Genomic DNA, 17,311 nt, shown 5'->3' with positions numbered 1-17,311 from the left:
TCCGAAATGCTGGAACTCTCTTCCCAGAGAAATCCCACCGTTCCCTTCTGTTGCCATCCTCTGCCGGTAAATGAAGGTTTTTTGTTTTCTTTGGCATTCTTCAGTGATCCCTCCTTCGTGTCCAATATTTTTCACTGTTGTTTTGATTCTGTATCTATTTTGGCTCTGGTTTTAATTATTTTAATAATGATTTTTATTGGGTGCTTTTAATGGTTTTGAAATGTGATTTTATTGTGCGTTGTTCTGGATGACTCTGGTTCCAATACAGGCATGCATTTAAGAAGCCATAGGCATCTATAGTTAGCTTTCCTGTATGAGATCTTTTTAGTTCCTGGCAAGAAGTATGCTTTAAAAACATTTCGGTCCATTTCAGGTTTACTATACAAGTAATACTGCTAGAGAGTCTCTGCTTCCATTTCAATCTTTTATTAAAACAAAACTATAACATTTTAACATTGACTAAATCAACAGAAAACTATGCCATTCATTGTTAAAGGAGAGCAATTAAAGGAGTTAAGGAGTCAATAATATACCAAAAGGTAAGCAGGGTACAAGCAAGGGGCCCCTTCTTTTAAAAATCTCTCAATCAATTCAACATCTCATATATATATAGGTTTTGGAATCATCTTCTAACAATAGCTCACTGTCCCACTTGATATGGGCACATATTCTTGGCTGATTAATTTTCTTCAAACACCATACGAGGTTATCTATGCTTGAAATGTCTTAAAATATATAAAAATCGTTAGTTCATTCCTGCCATGTTTTATCTTAACGAAGTCTGCTTAAAGTAGTGGTTACAAGTTTCTCATACACATAAACATATGTTTGCCTCTCAATGAATACACCCATCTTTAAATCACATCTTCACTTCTGTGAAGCTGGATGGCCTTATCAATCTCAGATGCTCTCTGTGTCTGGGTCTCAACAAATAACGTCTATTGATACGTGTTAGGCAGCTTCTAATCTACACAAGGCTCTATAATTATGTTACTACTTTGTTTCTTGCCCCTCTCAACGGCTATCCTGTTCTAGGTCTCTAGGCTCCCTTTCTGGCATGTTTAGCTGACAGGCCATGCTATCTCTTCTACTGTGCACAGACACATCCTCTATAACCTTTTTAGATAAGTCCAAAATCTGTTCCCTTATACTTCTGGTCATACATTTTAATATGTTAGCTGCCTTGGTGACCTTTGTCACCAGGATGCAAATTTTGTAAAATAAATTAAAAAAACACAGAGGCTCGGTGAGGTAGTTAGAATGTTGGATTGCACCTTCGAATCCCCACTCTTCTATGGAATGTTGCCAAATGTCTTTGGGCCAGCACTCCTTCTGAGCCAGACCTACCTTACAGGGTTGTTGTGAGGATAAAATGGAGGGGAGGAGAACCATGTAAGCTGCTTTACATTCCCAATAGACAAAAAGGCAACAGAAACTGAGAGGGTGGAAATGTTCCTTTCATTAAAAAACAAAGAGGGTTTAAGGACCTCCCTGAGCTATGAGAAACAGCCTAACTGGACTGAAGCAAAGAAGGTGGTGTTCTAATGGCTCGTGGTGGAGCAGTCCGGGGTGGCCATTCTGCTCCACAGGCAGTGGTCACCAGGGGTGCTCCTGCTGTGGCTGAGACCCATGGTGCTCGGCACCTGTGTGTGTCTCCATATTCCTTTTGCTGTCCCCATGCTGCTTCCCTGGGGGTTGGCCCCATTGCTTTGCATTGGGATTACTTCTGGGTGGACTTGCCTATGAATGCTCCCAAGTGCTCGGAATGGTGGAGCTCCCTTAACCCCCCCTTTTTTAGGCTGCTTCCATTTAGATTGGTGAGGGCCTGTCCTTTTAAGGAGGTGGGTTGTGTGTCATAGGCATAGCCAAGTGGTACATTGCTCTGCCCCTTCCCAACCCTCTACTCATTTGTCCATGGGGCTTGATCCCCATGACTGCTGCTCTGTGTTTGGTTGGTTCCCCCTGTTCACAGCTGTGCCCTGTGGCATCTTCTAGACATGATGGTACAGTAGCTATGGACAGAACAGTAGTGCCACTGTTATGCCAACAGGTGGCAGCCTCAGCCTCAAAGGAACTCAGGATTGTATTTTCCATCATTCTTTCTCCATGGACACCAGATTTAAAACAGAAATGATTAAGAAGGCATTTTCTTAAAGGAAATAAGGTTGTGATTTAAAACTCTGGAAAAAATCTTTTTCTGTATTATGTATTGTATGCATTTTGCTATTTCATTGCATTGCTTTCCAGTTTTTTAATCCAGCTTCATTTAAAGCAACATTTTCTACATTCTGAGCATTGTTATGGTTTCTCTCCTGTATGAATTTGTCGATGGAATTAAGTTGTGGAGCTGTTTCCAAACACCAGGCTTTTATATTGGTTGTCCTCATGTGAATTCTTTGATGGGAAGTAAGGTGTGCACTCTGAGTGAATCTTTTCCCACATTCCAGACATGTATATGGTTTCTCTCCTGTGTGAATTCTTTGATGGTAAGTAAGGTAATCACTGCGACTGAAGCATTTCCCACACTCCCAGCAATTATATGGTTTCTCTCCAGTGTGAATTCTCTGATGGATAGTAAGTCTATTACTTTTACTGAAGCTTCTTCCACACTCCAAGCATTTGTATGGTTTCACCCCTGTGTGAATTCTTTGATGGGAAGTAAGGCTTCCACTCACACGAAAGCTTCTTCCACACTCTAGACATTTATATGGTTTCTCCCCTGTATGGATTCTTTGATGAGATGTAAGATCTCCACTGTAACTGAACATTTTGCCACAATCTAGGCATTTATATGGTTTCTCCCCTGTGTGGATTCTTTGATGAGATGTAAGATCTCCACTGTAACTGAATATTTTCCCACAATCTGGGCATTTATATGGTTTCTCTCCTGTGTGAATTCTTTGATGATAAGTAAGATAAGCATTCCGACTGAAGCCTTTGCCACACTCTAGGCATTTATATGGTTTCTCCCCTGTGTGAATTCTTTGATGGGAAGTAAGGTGATCACTGCGACTGAAGCTTTTCCCACACTCCCAGCAATTATATGGTTTCTCCCCTGTGTGAATTCTTTGATGGATAGCAAGTCTATCACTTTTACCAAAGCTTCTTCCACACTCCAGGCATTTGTATGGTTTCACTGCTGTGTGAATTCTTTGATGGGAAGTAAGGCTTCCACTCACACGGAAGCTTCTTCCACAGTCCAGACATGTATATGGTTTCTCCCCTGTATGAATTCTTTGGTGACATGTAAGGTCTCCTCTGTGACTGAATATTTTCCCACAGTCTGGGCATTTATATGGTTTCTCCCCTGTGTGAATTCTTTGATGGGAAATAAGGTGATCATGCCGCCTGAAGCTTTTTTCACACTCTGGGCAATTATATTTTTTCTCCCTTGTGTGAATTCTTTGTTGGGAAGTAAAGTTATCTGTCTGTTCAAATGCTTTTTCATACTCTATGCATTTAAACATTTTTCTTCTGTTACGGGTGTTCCAGTGAATATTAATCTCTGATTTTTCAGAAAATATTTCCTCTCTTGCAGTGCGCTCATTCGTATCGCTTGTTCTGTATATTTTTTGATGTAGTGGAACTTCATGAAAGGCATTGCCTTGTAAAAGACCAGACTTATTCCTTGGTGGGTCTTTTCCCTCCTCCTTTCGCAGTGCATTACAATATTCAGTGTTCTCTTCCACATCTGGATACTTATCTTTATCTGTCACTGGATGGTCTTTTGTTTTGTTTCCTGAATCCCACACACCTCCTGCTGAAAGAGAAACCTGGCATGAATATGGTAAGACAAATGCAGCCTAAAAATTAGAGAATGAACTAAATTAACTGCTGTAGAGAACCCTGGAATTTAAAGGCTTGGTATCTGGAAACACTTTGAGAACTCTTGTGTGGGAATATGGTTCTGTGACATCCTACATGTACTGACCAATATATTGTCTGTGGTGATTAAAAAGAGAACAGAATTTTATGGAGACAGTTACTGCTTCTTTTACCCAAATTGTAAGTCAGAAAATCTACCCCAAAACGTAACCACCAGCCAGTGAGTTTCTCCTCAGGTGGTAACGTAGGCCCCAAATTGCCTGATTATTTGTTTTTCCCAGGTCACTGGTGGACGACAGAATTGTGCTTGTGCTAAAAAGGCAGTGGGGATTTCCTGCCTGTGATGCTGAGCCCACCAATTGTGACAGAGAGGCCCCCTATTCCATTTATTTGTCATCGGATCGTATCTTTGGCCTTCTAGACAAAGCCAGACCTTCTAAGTTTGGGACATGTTTTATCAGTTTTTCAGCAAAGTGGAAAATAATTTCATATTATTGCTCTGACCTGTAGTACTGGGAATTAAGATTGCCGTATGATGGAGAGATGTTTTTATATAAGATTTAAGAGCTTGAGAAAAAGAAAAGGGGGGGATATTTTGGGAAACTGCTTGTCCAGGTTTGTAAATTTAATTTAATTTAATTTAATTTATTATATTTATATTCCGCCCTCCCTGCTTTCGCCATGGTGTTACAATAAATTTTTGAAATACGTGTTTTCTTGAACCCAAGTATTTAGGTCAGAGAATACATTGGACCTGTCTACATAGTACAGGGACCCTTGGCTACAACTGGGCTTTCCCCCCTAACTGCATGGAAGGGTGATATACAGCAGAAGTTCCCTCTGCCAGAGCTAGAACGATCCGTCCCCCCATCCAGAGAAAGACACCCCTCCCACCTCCCCTCTTCCAGTATGATAAATGAGTAGCCCCCCCCCCCTCCAAAAGGCTTTCTCTCCAGCAACCTCTTTCCTTAGCTTTTAAAAATGGGAATAAAGATGGATGAAAAAAACTAAGGGTAAAGTTTACATTCAAAACGAAAAGACAACCTTGGAAGTGACAGTTCACTCGCCATTCACCTCAAGTTGTGCCACCAGCAGAAAGAGTGGCATCTGTCAGTTTTGCATTGCCACCAAAGGGAGAAACACTCCTGCCTGCCAAAAGAGCCCCCTGTTCTCCCAGAGCCTGTGCTACATCCAACTCGACTCTGCGTTAACCTGTCCGCTCTTCCAACTTGACTAGCAATTTCTCTCTCCTCCCGCATGAGTTATCTGCTCTGCTTCTCCCCCCGCCCCACTTTCCACAAACACACACCATTTCAGCATGTTGCTTGGGTTACTAAATCAGCTTTCTGACTGGCTGCTCTGAACCACACACAATTGGCTACTAACTGGTGGTGGAAACTGCCGTCATGTTACTGCCAACTTATGGCAACGCTGTATGGTTTTCAAGGCATGATACTAAGAGAGATGGTTTGTCATTGCCTGCCTTTGTGTAGTGACCCACTGGATTGGTCTCCAATCCAATTACTAATCAGGGCCAATCCTGTTGAGCTTCTGAGACCAAGATCACCCAACTAGGGTTGTTAAAGAGAAATTATCTTAATTCCTCTTTACCCAGTTGCTACCTCAAATCCAACAATACTTCCCATCTTTTTAGGACTCAGGATTCAGTTTCTCATTAATTTCTTTTTGATCAAAGAGAAATTTGAGGAAAGGAGAAACAGGAAGGGAGGTTTTGCAGAATTTCACTCTGTAGATGCTCAGAGACAGGCCACGTCTTCCTAAACCTTCCATTCTTCCTGCTAGGGCATCGCCATAGAGCGTATAGCATAAAACAACTGCAAGGGCTGATGTTACGAAAGGGTGTCTTGATTTCTCTTTGAATAGAAATGAAAGAGAAAGGCTGCTCTTAAAAGAAAAAAAAAGAAAATAAGAGGCATCAATGCTTAAAAATGTTAATTTTGGGAATAGAAATTCACCACCCCATAGCAATCCTACTATTAACTGGAGAAGAAGAATCATTGCTAAAGTATAAAATACTCTGAGAACAGCCAGAGTTTCCTGTGTAGATGCCAATTTTTATATTTGTGTGCCCTGCTTTGGGGGATTGGTACGTGCCAGACCCTTCAGAATCATTTAGAACACTGCTAGGTCCTGGGGGTGGAAAGGGGAGGTAAAATTTGTTTGCATGAGCATTGTTGGAGTTGCTTTGGGTCATGTCTCTCTGTAAGATTATAGGAAAGGGATGCCTCTCTAGCTGGAGACCTGGGATGGCAGGGTGGCTAGTCTGAACTCCCAGGCCAAGGGGAACAAGACTTCTGAGATAGTTCTTCACATGTGGCTATACGTGGAAAAAGTGATACAAAGAAGCTGCATAGTTGCATATGTTCAGGATCTACTGCCTTCACAATTCATTCAAGATCTTTTAAGGAAAAGCAACTGTGGGGATAAAGAAGTCCAAAGAGATCCACCTGCCCCTTAGAAGGAAGCTCGGGCAACACACAATCCCATGAGAGATCTAATTAGCTACCTGTCAATCCCTCTTCTTCATCAGAGATCTGATGAAACGGCTCTTCCTCTTCTTCCAGCCAGGATATAAGGTCAAGTTTGGTAATCTGAGGTACTTTTTAATCAGAAAAAAACCACAAATTATGTCTTCTCTGTGGACATAAATCCAACAATTCCAAGCCAGCTTGACTCTCTCTCTCCAGAAATGCACCACAAGCAAGTAATAAAGTTGGGGTGGAGTCTAGCAGGGAGCCAAGAATAATCCACCTGGCACTGGCAGTTCTCTGCCTAAACGCTGCTGAGCTGAGATTGCAATGCCAGCTGACAAATAAGTACAGTGGCAGAAAAGCCAGCAGAGATCCCTGTACAAGCCCATCTCAGCCTAGGTAAGGCAAGGCCCAGACTGGAAGGAAGCCCCTGCTTAGACCGCCCCACCTTCTCCAGGCCAAGCAGCCCTTGGCACGTATTCTGATAGCCCTTCGTGTGGTCCAGGCACAGGATTGCCAGGCAGGGGCTCCCTCTCTGCAAGGAGAACCCAGAACCCCTCCCATATCAGGGGATGGATCATGGAGGGTGGCAGAGATCAGCCACCGGACCCAGGAAAGACTGCCTTCTTCTGCATCAAGGACTTCCTTACAGTCATTCACCCAGCAAGAAGGAGTCAGCCCAGGAGAAAAGGATCCTTACCCAGAGAGGCCACGTTCCCAAAATTCTCCAGCATGACTTCCTTGTAGAGAGCCCTCTGGGCTGGGCTCAGCAGGCTCCACTCCCCCTGGGTGAAACGCACAGCCACCTCTTCAAAGGAGACCCCACCCTGCAAGGAAGAAACATTTCTTTACATAGCTCAAAAGTTGGCCTATGGGGGGGGGGCACGATCCAAAAACAGCGATAGTAGAAGAGCAGCGGAAAGAAAAAGAGGCCTGTGGGGACATTTGGTTCCCCCATCCCAGCCCTCCTTGGGGCATCTTGGGATCAGAGGGGCTCTCCTCATTGGCAGGTGGCTATCAGCCTTGTGGGGAAGGGGCCAGAGATGTCCATATGATATACGGACAAAGAGTTTTCCATGGGAAGGTCATAGTCCAGGCTTGTTTCATAGTCCCTGCTTGGGCTTCTCTGCCCATAACATCCTAGACGAAGGGGTGACCATTCTTCTGCCTCCCCCATGGGCACCGCCAGAACCAAGGGCAAGGAGCCCAATCCTCTGAGCCTTGCAACAGAGAAGGAAACATTCATGCCGTCCTCTGCACGTCTCCCCAGTGACTCCTTTCCCCCTTTACCTGAGCAAGTTGCACGGCGGTTCTTTTCCCTTCGCTATGCAGAGGAGAGGGCAGAGAAGCCATTAAGAGTGTCTTTTTGCTGACGCCTGGGAAGGAAAGAAAGAAGATGGGAAACCCTTTTTAGCACACACTCACTTTCTGTACCAGTCCCATCTATGGAGCTCTCTGGATTGGCATCAGGGTACAATTCAAGATACAGCATTTGATCTAGGGAACTGAGGAATGCTTGACCCAATATCTCTGTCTGCAAACCAGCCATTATTTATGGAGGGAGCAGTCCCATCTCCCTTGATCATTCATTCCTCCTTCCCCTCCTTCCCCTCCTTGAAATGAATCTTCCCAGGCCCTGAAAATCCATTCCTGGGAGATGAATCCTTGACCACTCCCTCCTCTCATCAGAGGGAAGCCAATACTACCAGGCCTACTCCACAGAAGTAGAAGAGTGTGCTGGGAATGAGGGGGAAAGAGCCCTGAGGTGGAATGATGAAATGACTGACTTAGAGGCTGCAGGTGGGAGACGCCAGCTATGAACGTTTCAGCTACAAATATTCTTTTGTATAAGGAAACAATTCCTTGCATGCAGAAAGTTAGCACTGCAAGGAGAAAGTTTCTGCCCTCTGTCCCTGCTTGCTGTGGTGCTTTCCTGTGGCAAGGAGTTTTTAACACAGGAAAAGATTCCTTGTTGCGCTCCTCCCCTACACACACACACACACACACACACACACACACACACACACACACACACACACACACACACAAATAATAAAGGAGCAGCCCAGAGCTCAAAGGAGACAAGCCAGGATTTTAAAACAGGAAAAAGAGAACAGGAATGTGATAGGATTCTTCAGTCCAGGTAAGGAATTTCCTGGAAATTTGGGGGGTGCAGCCTGGGGAAGATCAAATTTGGGGAGGGACCTCAGCAGGATGTGATGTCATATAGTCCGCCCTCCAAACAGCCATTTTCTCCAGGTGAACTGATTTCTGTAGTCTGAAGAGGCTTTCCCCTGAAACTTTCCCCACACTCCTGGCATTTAAATGTTTTGTTTCTCACTACGAGTGTTCCAGGGCCTATTTCATCTGAAGCAGGAGAGGCCAGCTCACCCCCTCCGCTGCACCTCAAAAGAGACGACAGAAGAAAACAAGCAACAGAAACATTTCAAGAGCTAAACTGAGAAAAAGAGAAAGGATTTGGGGGGAGGATATTTTGGGAAACTGTTTGATCATGCTTATAAAACTTATGCTGCCATAGTATTGCAATACATTTTCAAATGATATGTTTTCTTGAGCCCAAGGATACATTTAATCAATAGTGCTCCTCTTTCCACTGGGCCCATCCTTGTAGTATGTTGAGCTTTGACTACATCTGGGCATTTATTCCTGACCCTCTGGAAGGGAGATGTGCAATAAAATGGCCCCTCCTCAGAAGGGCACCCCAGTATTAGGGAACATAATCCACATCCACTACGATAAAGGAATAAGGGTCCCCCCCCCCCCCACCAAGGCTTTCTCTCCAGCAACCTCTTTCCTTAGCAATTAAACATGGGAAGAAAGAAGGAATGGGAAAAATTAAGGTTTATATTAAAAAAAGAGAAGCCGATCTTGGCAGTGACAGTATACTCTATTCACCTTGAGTCGCACCACCAGCAGAAAGAGTGGCAGCTGTCAATCTTGCGTTGCCACCGATGGATGGGACAAGCACTCCTGCCTCCCACAAGTGTTCACTCGGTTTCTGTGCTATATCCGACTGAGCTCTGGATCTGGCCGCCCTTCCTACTTGACCCTCAATTGCTCTGCCTCTGGGGGGATCTGCTGAGGAGCTCTCCCCATTTGCATGTTTTTGGGGTAACTAAATCAGCTTCACAAGAGGATGCGTTAACCACATACAATGGGTTATTCTCCAGAAGGGATGAATCCTGGCTAAGGTATAAAATATGCGGGGGAAAGCCAGCATTTCCTGTGCAGGATGCCAAATTTTACATTGGGGTGATCTACTTTGAGGGAATCTCTGTGCCAGGCCCATCAGAATCACTGCTAGTTCCTGGGGGTGAGATAGGGAGTTAAAATGTGTTCACATGAGTGCTGTCTGGAGTTTGTTTTGGGTCACGTTTCTCTGTCAGAGGACATGCTTTGCATGCACAAGGTCTCGGGTTCAGTGACCGGCATCTCCAGTTAAAGGAGAAGACTTGCTGTGGAGAAATGTCTTCCACCCTAGAGATTGGGTTTATCTTCCACAAATTACTATTGCACTCTGCCAATGTTCAGAAGCCTGGCTGCAAGCTCATATCTGACAAAAAGGAACGGTGATGCAAACAAAAGATTTACCATCCAAAACCTCGGGTGGAATGTCACATCTAAAGGGACAGAGACCTGGAAAGCCAGAACTCTGGATAGAGATACTTGTTCAGATCTTTTCCTGGCAGGGGCTAGCAAAGATGGAGATCTGAAAGGCAGTAGGGCTTTTCTGAACTCCTGGGCCTACAGACACAGGGCTGGCAAGACCATCCCTTCACTCTTGGCTATACTTGGTATAAGGAGGCTGCATATTTTCATATGTTCAAGATCTACAGCCTTCACAAGTCATCCAAGTTCTTTTGAGGAAAAGCAAATGTGAGGAGAAAGAAGTCCACAAATCCACCAGCCCTTGGAAGGAAGAGCAGGCAACACACAATCCCATGACAGAACCAAGCAGCTACCTGCCAATCCATCATCTTCATCAGACACCAGGAGAAAAAGACCTTCCTCCTCTTCCAGCCAAGATATGAGGTCAGGTTTGGCAATCTGAGGTCCTGTTTATCAGGGAAAATAAACATAATTATGATCCTTTTGAGTCACATATATTCAGCGATTCCAAGCAAGGTTGACTGTCTCTCTCCAGAAGCGCACAGCAGGCAAGTAATAGCAGAGTTTGGAGTGTATTATGGGCTACTAATCATTCATCTGGCATTTGCAATTCTCTGCCTTTTTCTTTCTCAGGTTAGACTGAAATGCCAGCGAAGAACAAATTCAAGTGGCAGAGAAGCCACCAGAGTTCCCTCCACAGCCACATCTTATCCAAGGTAAGGCAACGCCCAGACTGGAGGGAAGCCCCTGCTTTGACCAGAATGAGAAGGTACCATTTTCGGCCAGTACATTTTTGGCCATGAATTGGCTCAGTTGCAAACTTCATCTTTGAACAAAATGATTCTCAGACTCTGACTCTCTGTAGTTTGCCATCAGGAACTGTGACTTTTGCTGAGACTGCAAAAATACTGCACTGGGTGGTGCCTGTGTATTCCATGAGGAACACATCAACACAAGTAGCTGTAAACTCTGGAAAAGCACCTCCTAATATAATAATGATGATGATGATGATGATGATGATGATGATGATGATGATGATGATGATGGTTGTTGTGGGTTTTCCGGGCTGTATTGCCGTGGTCTTGGCATTGTAGTTCCTAACGTTTCGCCAGCAGCTGTGGCTGGCATCTTCAGAGGTGTAACACCAAAAGACAGAGATCTCTCAGTGTCACAGTGTGGAAAAGATGTAGGTCATTTGTATCTACTCAGGGCTATTGTCGAGTATAGAGTGTTTTGTTAGCCTGGTGTTTTTCAGAACTGGAAACCATGCTCTGTTCATTCTTAAGGTTTCTTCTTTCCTGTTGAAGTTTTGCTTATGCTTATGCTTGTGAATTTCAATGGCTTCCCTGTGCAGTCTGACAAAGTAGTTGGAAGTGTTGTCCAGTATTTTGGTGTCCTGGAATAAGATACTGTGCCCTGTTTGAGTTAGGCTATGTTCAGCCACTGCTGATTTTTCAGGTTGTCCAAGTCTGCAGTGTCTTTCATGTTCTTTTATTCTTGTCTGGATGCTACGCTTTGTGGTCCCGATGCAAACTTGTCCACAGCTGCAGAAAAAGACAGCAGAGACCCCCTCACCTCTGCAGGAGTATACCGTATACCCTGCAGCTGTGGACAAGTTACCCTGCAGAGAAGATTAGCACATCAAGTACCAATCCATATGCAAAAGAACCTCCTCAGGATACAGTGAAGCCTCCCGCCATTAGCATTCCACACCCTGGGAAACTCTTACAGGATGACTCAGCTCAACCCCACCCCTCCTGAGTAGATACAAATGACCTACATCTTTTCCACACTGTGACACTGAGAGATCTCTGTCTTTTGGTGTTACACCTCTGAAGATGCCAGCCACAGCTGCTGGCGAAACGTTAGGAACTACAATGCCAAGACCACGGCAATACAGCCCGGAAAACCCACAACAACCATCGTTCTCCGGCCGTGAAAGCCTTCGACAATACAATAATAATAATAATAATAATAATAATAATAATAATAATAATAATAATATTTGATTCATTGGAAGTCCTCAGAAAGCACTGCTGATTGCTGAGGAAGCAAGAGGTCCCCAAGGACACAGGCGCACCCCTGAAACTGACTAATAAGACCAGGCTCATAACCAATCAGAAGGGTTTTGACTGGCAGACTGTTTTGGAGTACTGGAAGATGTTGTGGGTTTTCCTGTCCTCTGTGTGCCAAAGTGAACAACAAATAAGGGGAAATTTGTCCATACCTCTTTCTCCATCCCTGAGCAAGTGAAAGGCATAAAGACCTTAGGTGAGAGCCGTCTTCTAGCAACTTAACAGCCACTCACCTGTGGATACGGCCTTGCTACCTTCATGTCCCTTTAGACCTGTTTCTGGGACGTGGACTTAGGACTTTTACCGTCTACATTTTCAGAAGTTTTGGTCTTTATTCCTGTGGTCTTTTGTTCTCCCCATGAGGAAGAAATATACTTTTCAAAGGTTTTATTTCTCAGAGCCAAGGAACTCCAGGTTTGACTAGGCCTGTCTTGTAGATCAGGCCACAAACTCCTGTGCCTTCCCCCTCCCACCATCCTACTTCTCAAGAGTTGGAGGGCTGAGAGCTAAGCTACACGAGACAAATTACACGAGGAGCACGTGAAGGGAGTCACCATGTTAGCCAGGAAGCTGAGTTTTAAAAGAGATCAGAGGGCTTTGTCAATTTCCCCTCTACAGAGCCAGGGAGATCAGAGCTCAGAAGGTTTGAAACTGACAGAGTCTGCCTCTTCAGTTCTTCCTGGGTCCTTGGAAAGATCCTTGGAAACTGCATCAGCAAGGAAAGGAGGCAGAAGGACAATTAATGATTTCACATATAATTGCCTTAAGCTCACTCTCACGTTTGCCACCTTTTGTTTCAAGTGTGTTTACAGTCCTTGATGGTTTATGGTTCATCTCTTCATGGCCTACTGTGTCCTCAACAGGGGATTGGTTTAGAACTATATCTATTTATACATACCATAATATTTTTCTATAGCCATAAGCACCTTTCTAATGCTTTCGTATCCTTGCCTTTTCATATGCATTCATGTATTGTGCATCTAATGCAGTTTGCAGTTCACGTTTATACACATTAGTTCACATTATACAGCAATGCTTTCCAATAAACCACTTAATTCGTATCAGTAACATGTTAGTCAGCATCTTTCTACTGACAGGTGTGTATCCACTGGGCTGGGAACCCATAAGAACAGAGTTCCTCCTGTTCAGCAGGACTGAAACAGTACAAACATCCCTTGGCACATCTTCTGATGCCCTCTCACGTGGTCCAGGCACAGGACTGCCAGGGAGGACCCCCCTATCCTCAAGGAGAACCCAGAACCCCTTCCACATCAAGGGAAGGATCACAGAGGGGGGCAAAGATCAGCAGGAATTCCTCACAGTCACTCCTCACAGCAGGAAGGAGACAGCCCAGGAGAAAAGGGTCCTCACCCAGAGAGGCCACATTCCCAAAATTCTCCAGCATGACGTCCTTGTAGAGAGCTCTCTGGCCTGGGCGCAGCAGGGTCCACTCCCCTTGGGTGAAATGCACAGCCACCTCTTCAAAGGACACGCCAACCTGGAAGAAGAAGGAAGAAGCATTTCTTTACATCACTGCAAAGTTGGTCCACGGTGTGTGAGGGGGAGGGGGAGGGGGAGGGGATCCAAAAACAGGAGCAGTGAGCCCATACTGGAAGAGCAGCAGAAAAAGGAGTGCCCTGTGTGGACATTTGTCTCCTCATTCCCCCCCTCCCAACCCTCCTTTGAAACTCTTGGGGCCAGAGGGGTTGTCCTCATTGGCAGAGGGCGAGCAGCCTTGTGGGGAAGATGACGGAGATGTTCATATCATAAATCCTTTTTCTGTGAGAAATCTGGGATACAATATTGTTTCGCTGTCTGTGCTAGGGCTTCTGTACACATGAAATCCAACCAAAGAGGTGACCGTTTTCCTTCTCAGCGGGCAGCCTCAACATTTCGCAGCACCAGAACCGAGGGCCGGGCGCCTGAACCTCTGAGCCAGACAAAGGCGAAGGAATCATTCATGCTTTCCACTCCCCAGTGGACCTCCCCCCCCTTACCTGAGCTGTCTGCATGGCGGCTCTTTGCCCTTCACCACATGGAGGAGATGGTGGAGGAGGCATCAGGGGTGTCTTTTCTCTGCTGCTCTGGAGGAAGAGAAAGACGGTGAGAAACCCTTTTTGATACACACACGTCCTCTTACTGAGTTCCTTCAGTGACCTCTTTCTGGATTTGCTGAGGGGCACAATTCAAGATTCGGAATTGGAACTAGGATGGCTCAGGAGTGTTTGGTCTGACGTGTGTCTCCTCAAACCAGTCATTCTTTATGGGGGAGGTCCCGCCTTGTTTATTCGTCCCCTCCTGCTCATGTTTCCTCCCAAACTCTGCAAACATCTCCCGTATGTTCCTGCCCTCCGGACTGACTTATCAACCAAATAAGCTCAGTTGGTGGGTTCATGATGAGCCTCTTTGCTCCCACTACAAATGCCGTCGGCCTTCTCAGTGCCAGCCCTATGATTATGGAACAATCTTCCCACAGAAGTGCAACTGGCTCCCCCACTTCTACCTTCAGGGGGCAACTGAAGTGTGTTTTGTTTAGGGTGGCATTTGTTTAGCCACTTTTAAAATGTATTTCTCGTTCTGAACTATTGTTTTCAACTGTGTTTTGATGTTTTTTAAAGCTTGTCCTGTCATACTGTAAGCTGCCTTGAGTCCCAGTAAAGTGGAAAGGCAGATAATAAATATTTTAAATATTCCAGGGCGATGAGTGCTTGCCAGAAGCCACTCCCTTGTTTGATTTGAGGGAAGCCAAAACGTTTTGGCCGGCCCCATACAAAGTGGAGAACATGCTGGGAATGAGGTGGCAGAGAGGCCTGAGGTGATGGGATGGACTGTCCTGACTCAAGGCTGCAGGTGGAAGATTCCAGCCATGCATGTTCCAGCTACAGATGTTTCTTTGTATAACAGAACAATTCCTTGCATTTAGAAAACTAGCATGGCAAGGAGACAGTTTCTGCCCTCTGTGTTTGCTTGCTGTGCTGCTTCCAGGGGCAGGGGGTTTTCAGCACAGGAAAACATTCCTCACATTCTTCTCTGCCTGCAGTCAGAAGAGAAGCCATCTTGAGTTTAACTTCTGGAATAGGGAGCTTAAATAACAGGGCAAAAAATGAGCGCCCCCCCCCCTCACAACTCCACCTGCCTCAAGCTCTGCCACCTCCTCCTCTTGCATGCCAGAGACTGTGGCTTAGACAAGTGCTGGGCAGGGAGGGCATCTCTTGTCTTCTGACCAGCACAGCAGACTTTGAAGAAATCTTGGGGCTGTGGTGAATAATCTCTGGCAGCCTGGAGGCCCCTCCCTGTTCCTACACACACAGCAGAATAAAAATTCGGAGGAGTCAGACCAGGATTTCAAACCAAAGAATGGGAGGGGGAGCTCCTCTAACACACACCCCCATCGAGGAGTAAAGGAGTTGGTCTCCTTTGGGAGCCTGAGGTGGAAGGAGCCTAGGGGGAGGAAGGAAAGCCCTGCTGGAGCCAGACTGAAAAGCAGCCAGGGGTCAGGAGGTGGGCGCCCTCCTCTCTCTGCCCACCAACCTCCTGCCCACCCCTCCTGCTGCCCCCACCCCCGGTCCAAAAGAGCAAGCACTTCCCTTTCTTCTTCTGTGCGTCCTGCGGGTCTTTTGTTCCCCTGCTGATCGGGGCGGGGGGGGGGGGTCTTTGGCTTTGATGCAGGCGGGCAGGAGAGCCGCAGAGGGGGTCGGGGGGGGGGGGCGCTGCGAGGCTCTCTCTCACTCCCAGCTTCCCCTCTTTTCTCCCTGCTTTAGGTCTTGCGTTGCAGCAGCCCCGCTCCGTGCCCCCAAGCCCCTTTCCGCTCACCCTCCCAGCCTTTCAGGCAGCACAGCGGGAAGCCGGAGCAGCTTCTGCAAAGGGAGGGGGGCGGAAATGCCTTTACTACATCCCCCCCCCCCCAATGTGCCTTTCTAGAACTTCGACTCTCTCGCCTTAACCTTGGAGCCTGGCAGAGAGAAAACAAAGAGCCTCTGAAGCCAGAAAATGTTTCCAATCCACTTAGCTTTGACGCCTCCCGCCTCCCTTCCAGGGACCCGGTAAAATCCGGAACAGACCAGAAGGGGCGCTAAATAAATAAATAAATAACAGCGCCGCAAAATACAGTGGAATGCATTAATGACACTGAAGACCAATAGTTCGAAATTAAAATCGTGAACTACGGTGCCTCTGGGCTCCAGCCCTGACGTGCTTCTCCAGACCCACACGGCTACCTAACTTGTTCATTTATTTCCTTCTTTTACTGTCTGAGGCTCAAAGGCTGATCACATATTGAAAAAGAATGAATGAATGCAATAAGAACAATATGACATTTAGCATGAGCAAAGGAATACAAACAGCCTACAAACTTTAAATAGCGTAAAATTGCAAATTTTGAAAAAGAGGGACCGACCGATCTCCTTCAGTGCCCCTCCCCCCCTCATCCTCTGGATTTCCCAATGAGTGATCCCTCGAAGGGGTTAAAGGGAGAGTGTTCCGATGATGAGGCAACTTCCGGCTCGGTCCCCCCTTCCAGAGGGAAAAGAGGCCATTCAGAATCTGGTGAGTTGGGGGGATAGGGGGAGATTTCCAGCACTGCAATTTGGGGAGGGGCGCCTTAATAGGAATAATAATAATAGGAATAATAATAATAATAATAATAATAGCAAAATCTCAATGAGAGTTGGCATGGCGGGCTTGGGATGGAGAGATGCTCAGCCAGCAGATGGGGGTAAATGGCAGGGCGAAAGTTGTATTGTCGAAGGCTTTCACGGCCGGAGAACGATGGTTGTTGTGGGTTTTCCGGGCTGTATTGCCGTGGTCTTGGCATTGTAGTTCCTGACGTTTCGCCAGCAGCTGTGGCTGGCATCTTCAGAGGCATAGCACCAAAAGACAGAGATCTCTCAGTGTCTTTTGGTGCTATACCTCTGAAGATGCCAGCCACAGCTGCTGGCGAAACGTCAGGAACTACAATGCCAAGACCACGGCAATACAGCCCGGAAAACCCACAACAACCAGGGAGAAAGTTGCTGCTGCTGCATTGCGTGGGAGGGCTTAGTTGGGGTCAGCAGTCCTGAAAGTGAGATTCCCCCCCCCCAGAAGAGACTCCCCCCATGCTGCTAATCAATCCCTCCACAGCACCCACCCCTTGGAGCTTTTTTCCTCCTCAACTAAGTATTTTCTTACAGCATCTTCCCAAAGACCTTCATGCAATACCATTTTCTTTGAATCTGGTTACCTTTAAACAAGTTTCTACTTTGGGTTAAGGGGGGGAGGGGTCTGGGTGCGTAGTTCAAAGGCTTGTCA

General features: G+C 46.0%; 1 protein-coding gene across 2 annotated transcripts; it reads right to left on the bottom strand.

Moving 5' to 3' along the window:
* Positions 1-485: 485 nt before the first annotated feature.
* Positions 486-15,070, bottom strand: LOC129328695 (zinc finger protein 331-like). Of its 2 annotated transcripts, none has more exons than XM_054977925.1 (7): positions 14,020-15,070; positions 13,394-13,520; positions 10,301-10,393; positions 7,608-7,693; positions 7,018-7,144; positions 6,353-6,445; positions 486-3,760 (listed from the first exon to the last, which is right to left on the bottom strand). In XM_054977925.1, exons 1-7 carry the CDS (start codon positions 14,080-14,082, stop codon positions 2,229-2,231), a joined length of 2,121 nt encoding a protein of 706 aa, XP_054833900.1. In that variant the 5' UTR covers positions 14,083-15,070; the 3' UTR covers positions 486-2,228. The 2 variants fall into 2 exon arrangements, with proteins under 2 accessions (XP_054833900.1, XP_054833901.1); XM_054977926.1 differs by having other exon boundaries at positions 486-3,757.
* Positions 15,071-17,311: the final 2,241 nt, after the last annotated feature.

Source organism: Eublepharis macularius, chromosome 4 (genome assembly GCF_028583425.1).
Source record: "Eublepharis macularius isolate TG4126 chromosome 4, MPM_Emac_v1.0, whole genome shotgun sequence".
Taxonomy (NCBI): Eukaryota; Metazoa; Chordata; class Lepidosauria; order Squamata; family Eublepharidae; genus Eublepharis; species Eublepharis macularius.
Note: the sequence above shows the minus strand (reverse complement) of the source record. Positions and strands in the feature narration are given on the sequence as shown.

Coding starts and splice junctions, on each gene's coding strand:
- LOC129328695 (XM_054977925.1), bottom strand. CDS start 14,082: ATGCCTCCTCCACCATCTCCTCCATGTGGTGAAGGGCAAAGAGCCGCC. Junction 13,521..14,019: donor CCGCCATGCAGACAGCTCAG/GTAAGGGGGGGG, acceptor TTCTTCTTCCAG/GTTGGCGTGTCCTTTGAAGA. Junction 3,761..6,352: donor TGAAGAAGAGGGATTGACAG/GTAGCTAATTAG, acceptor TTTCTCTTTCAG/CAGGAGGTGTGTGGGATTCA.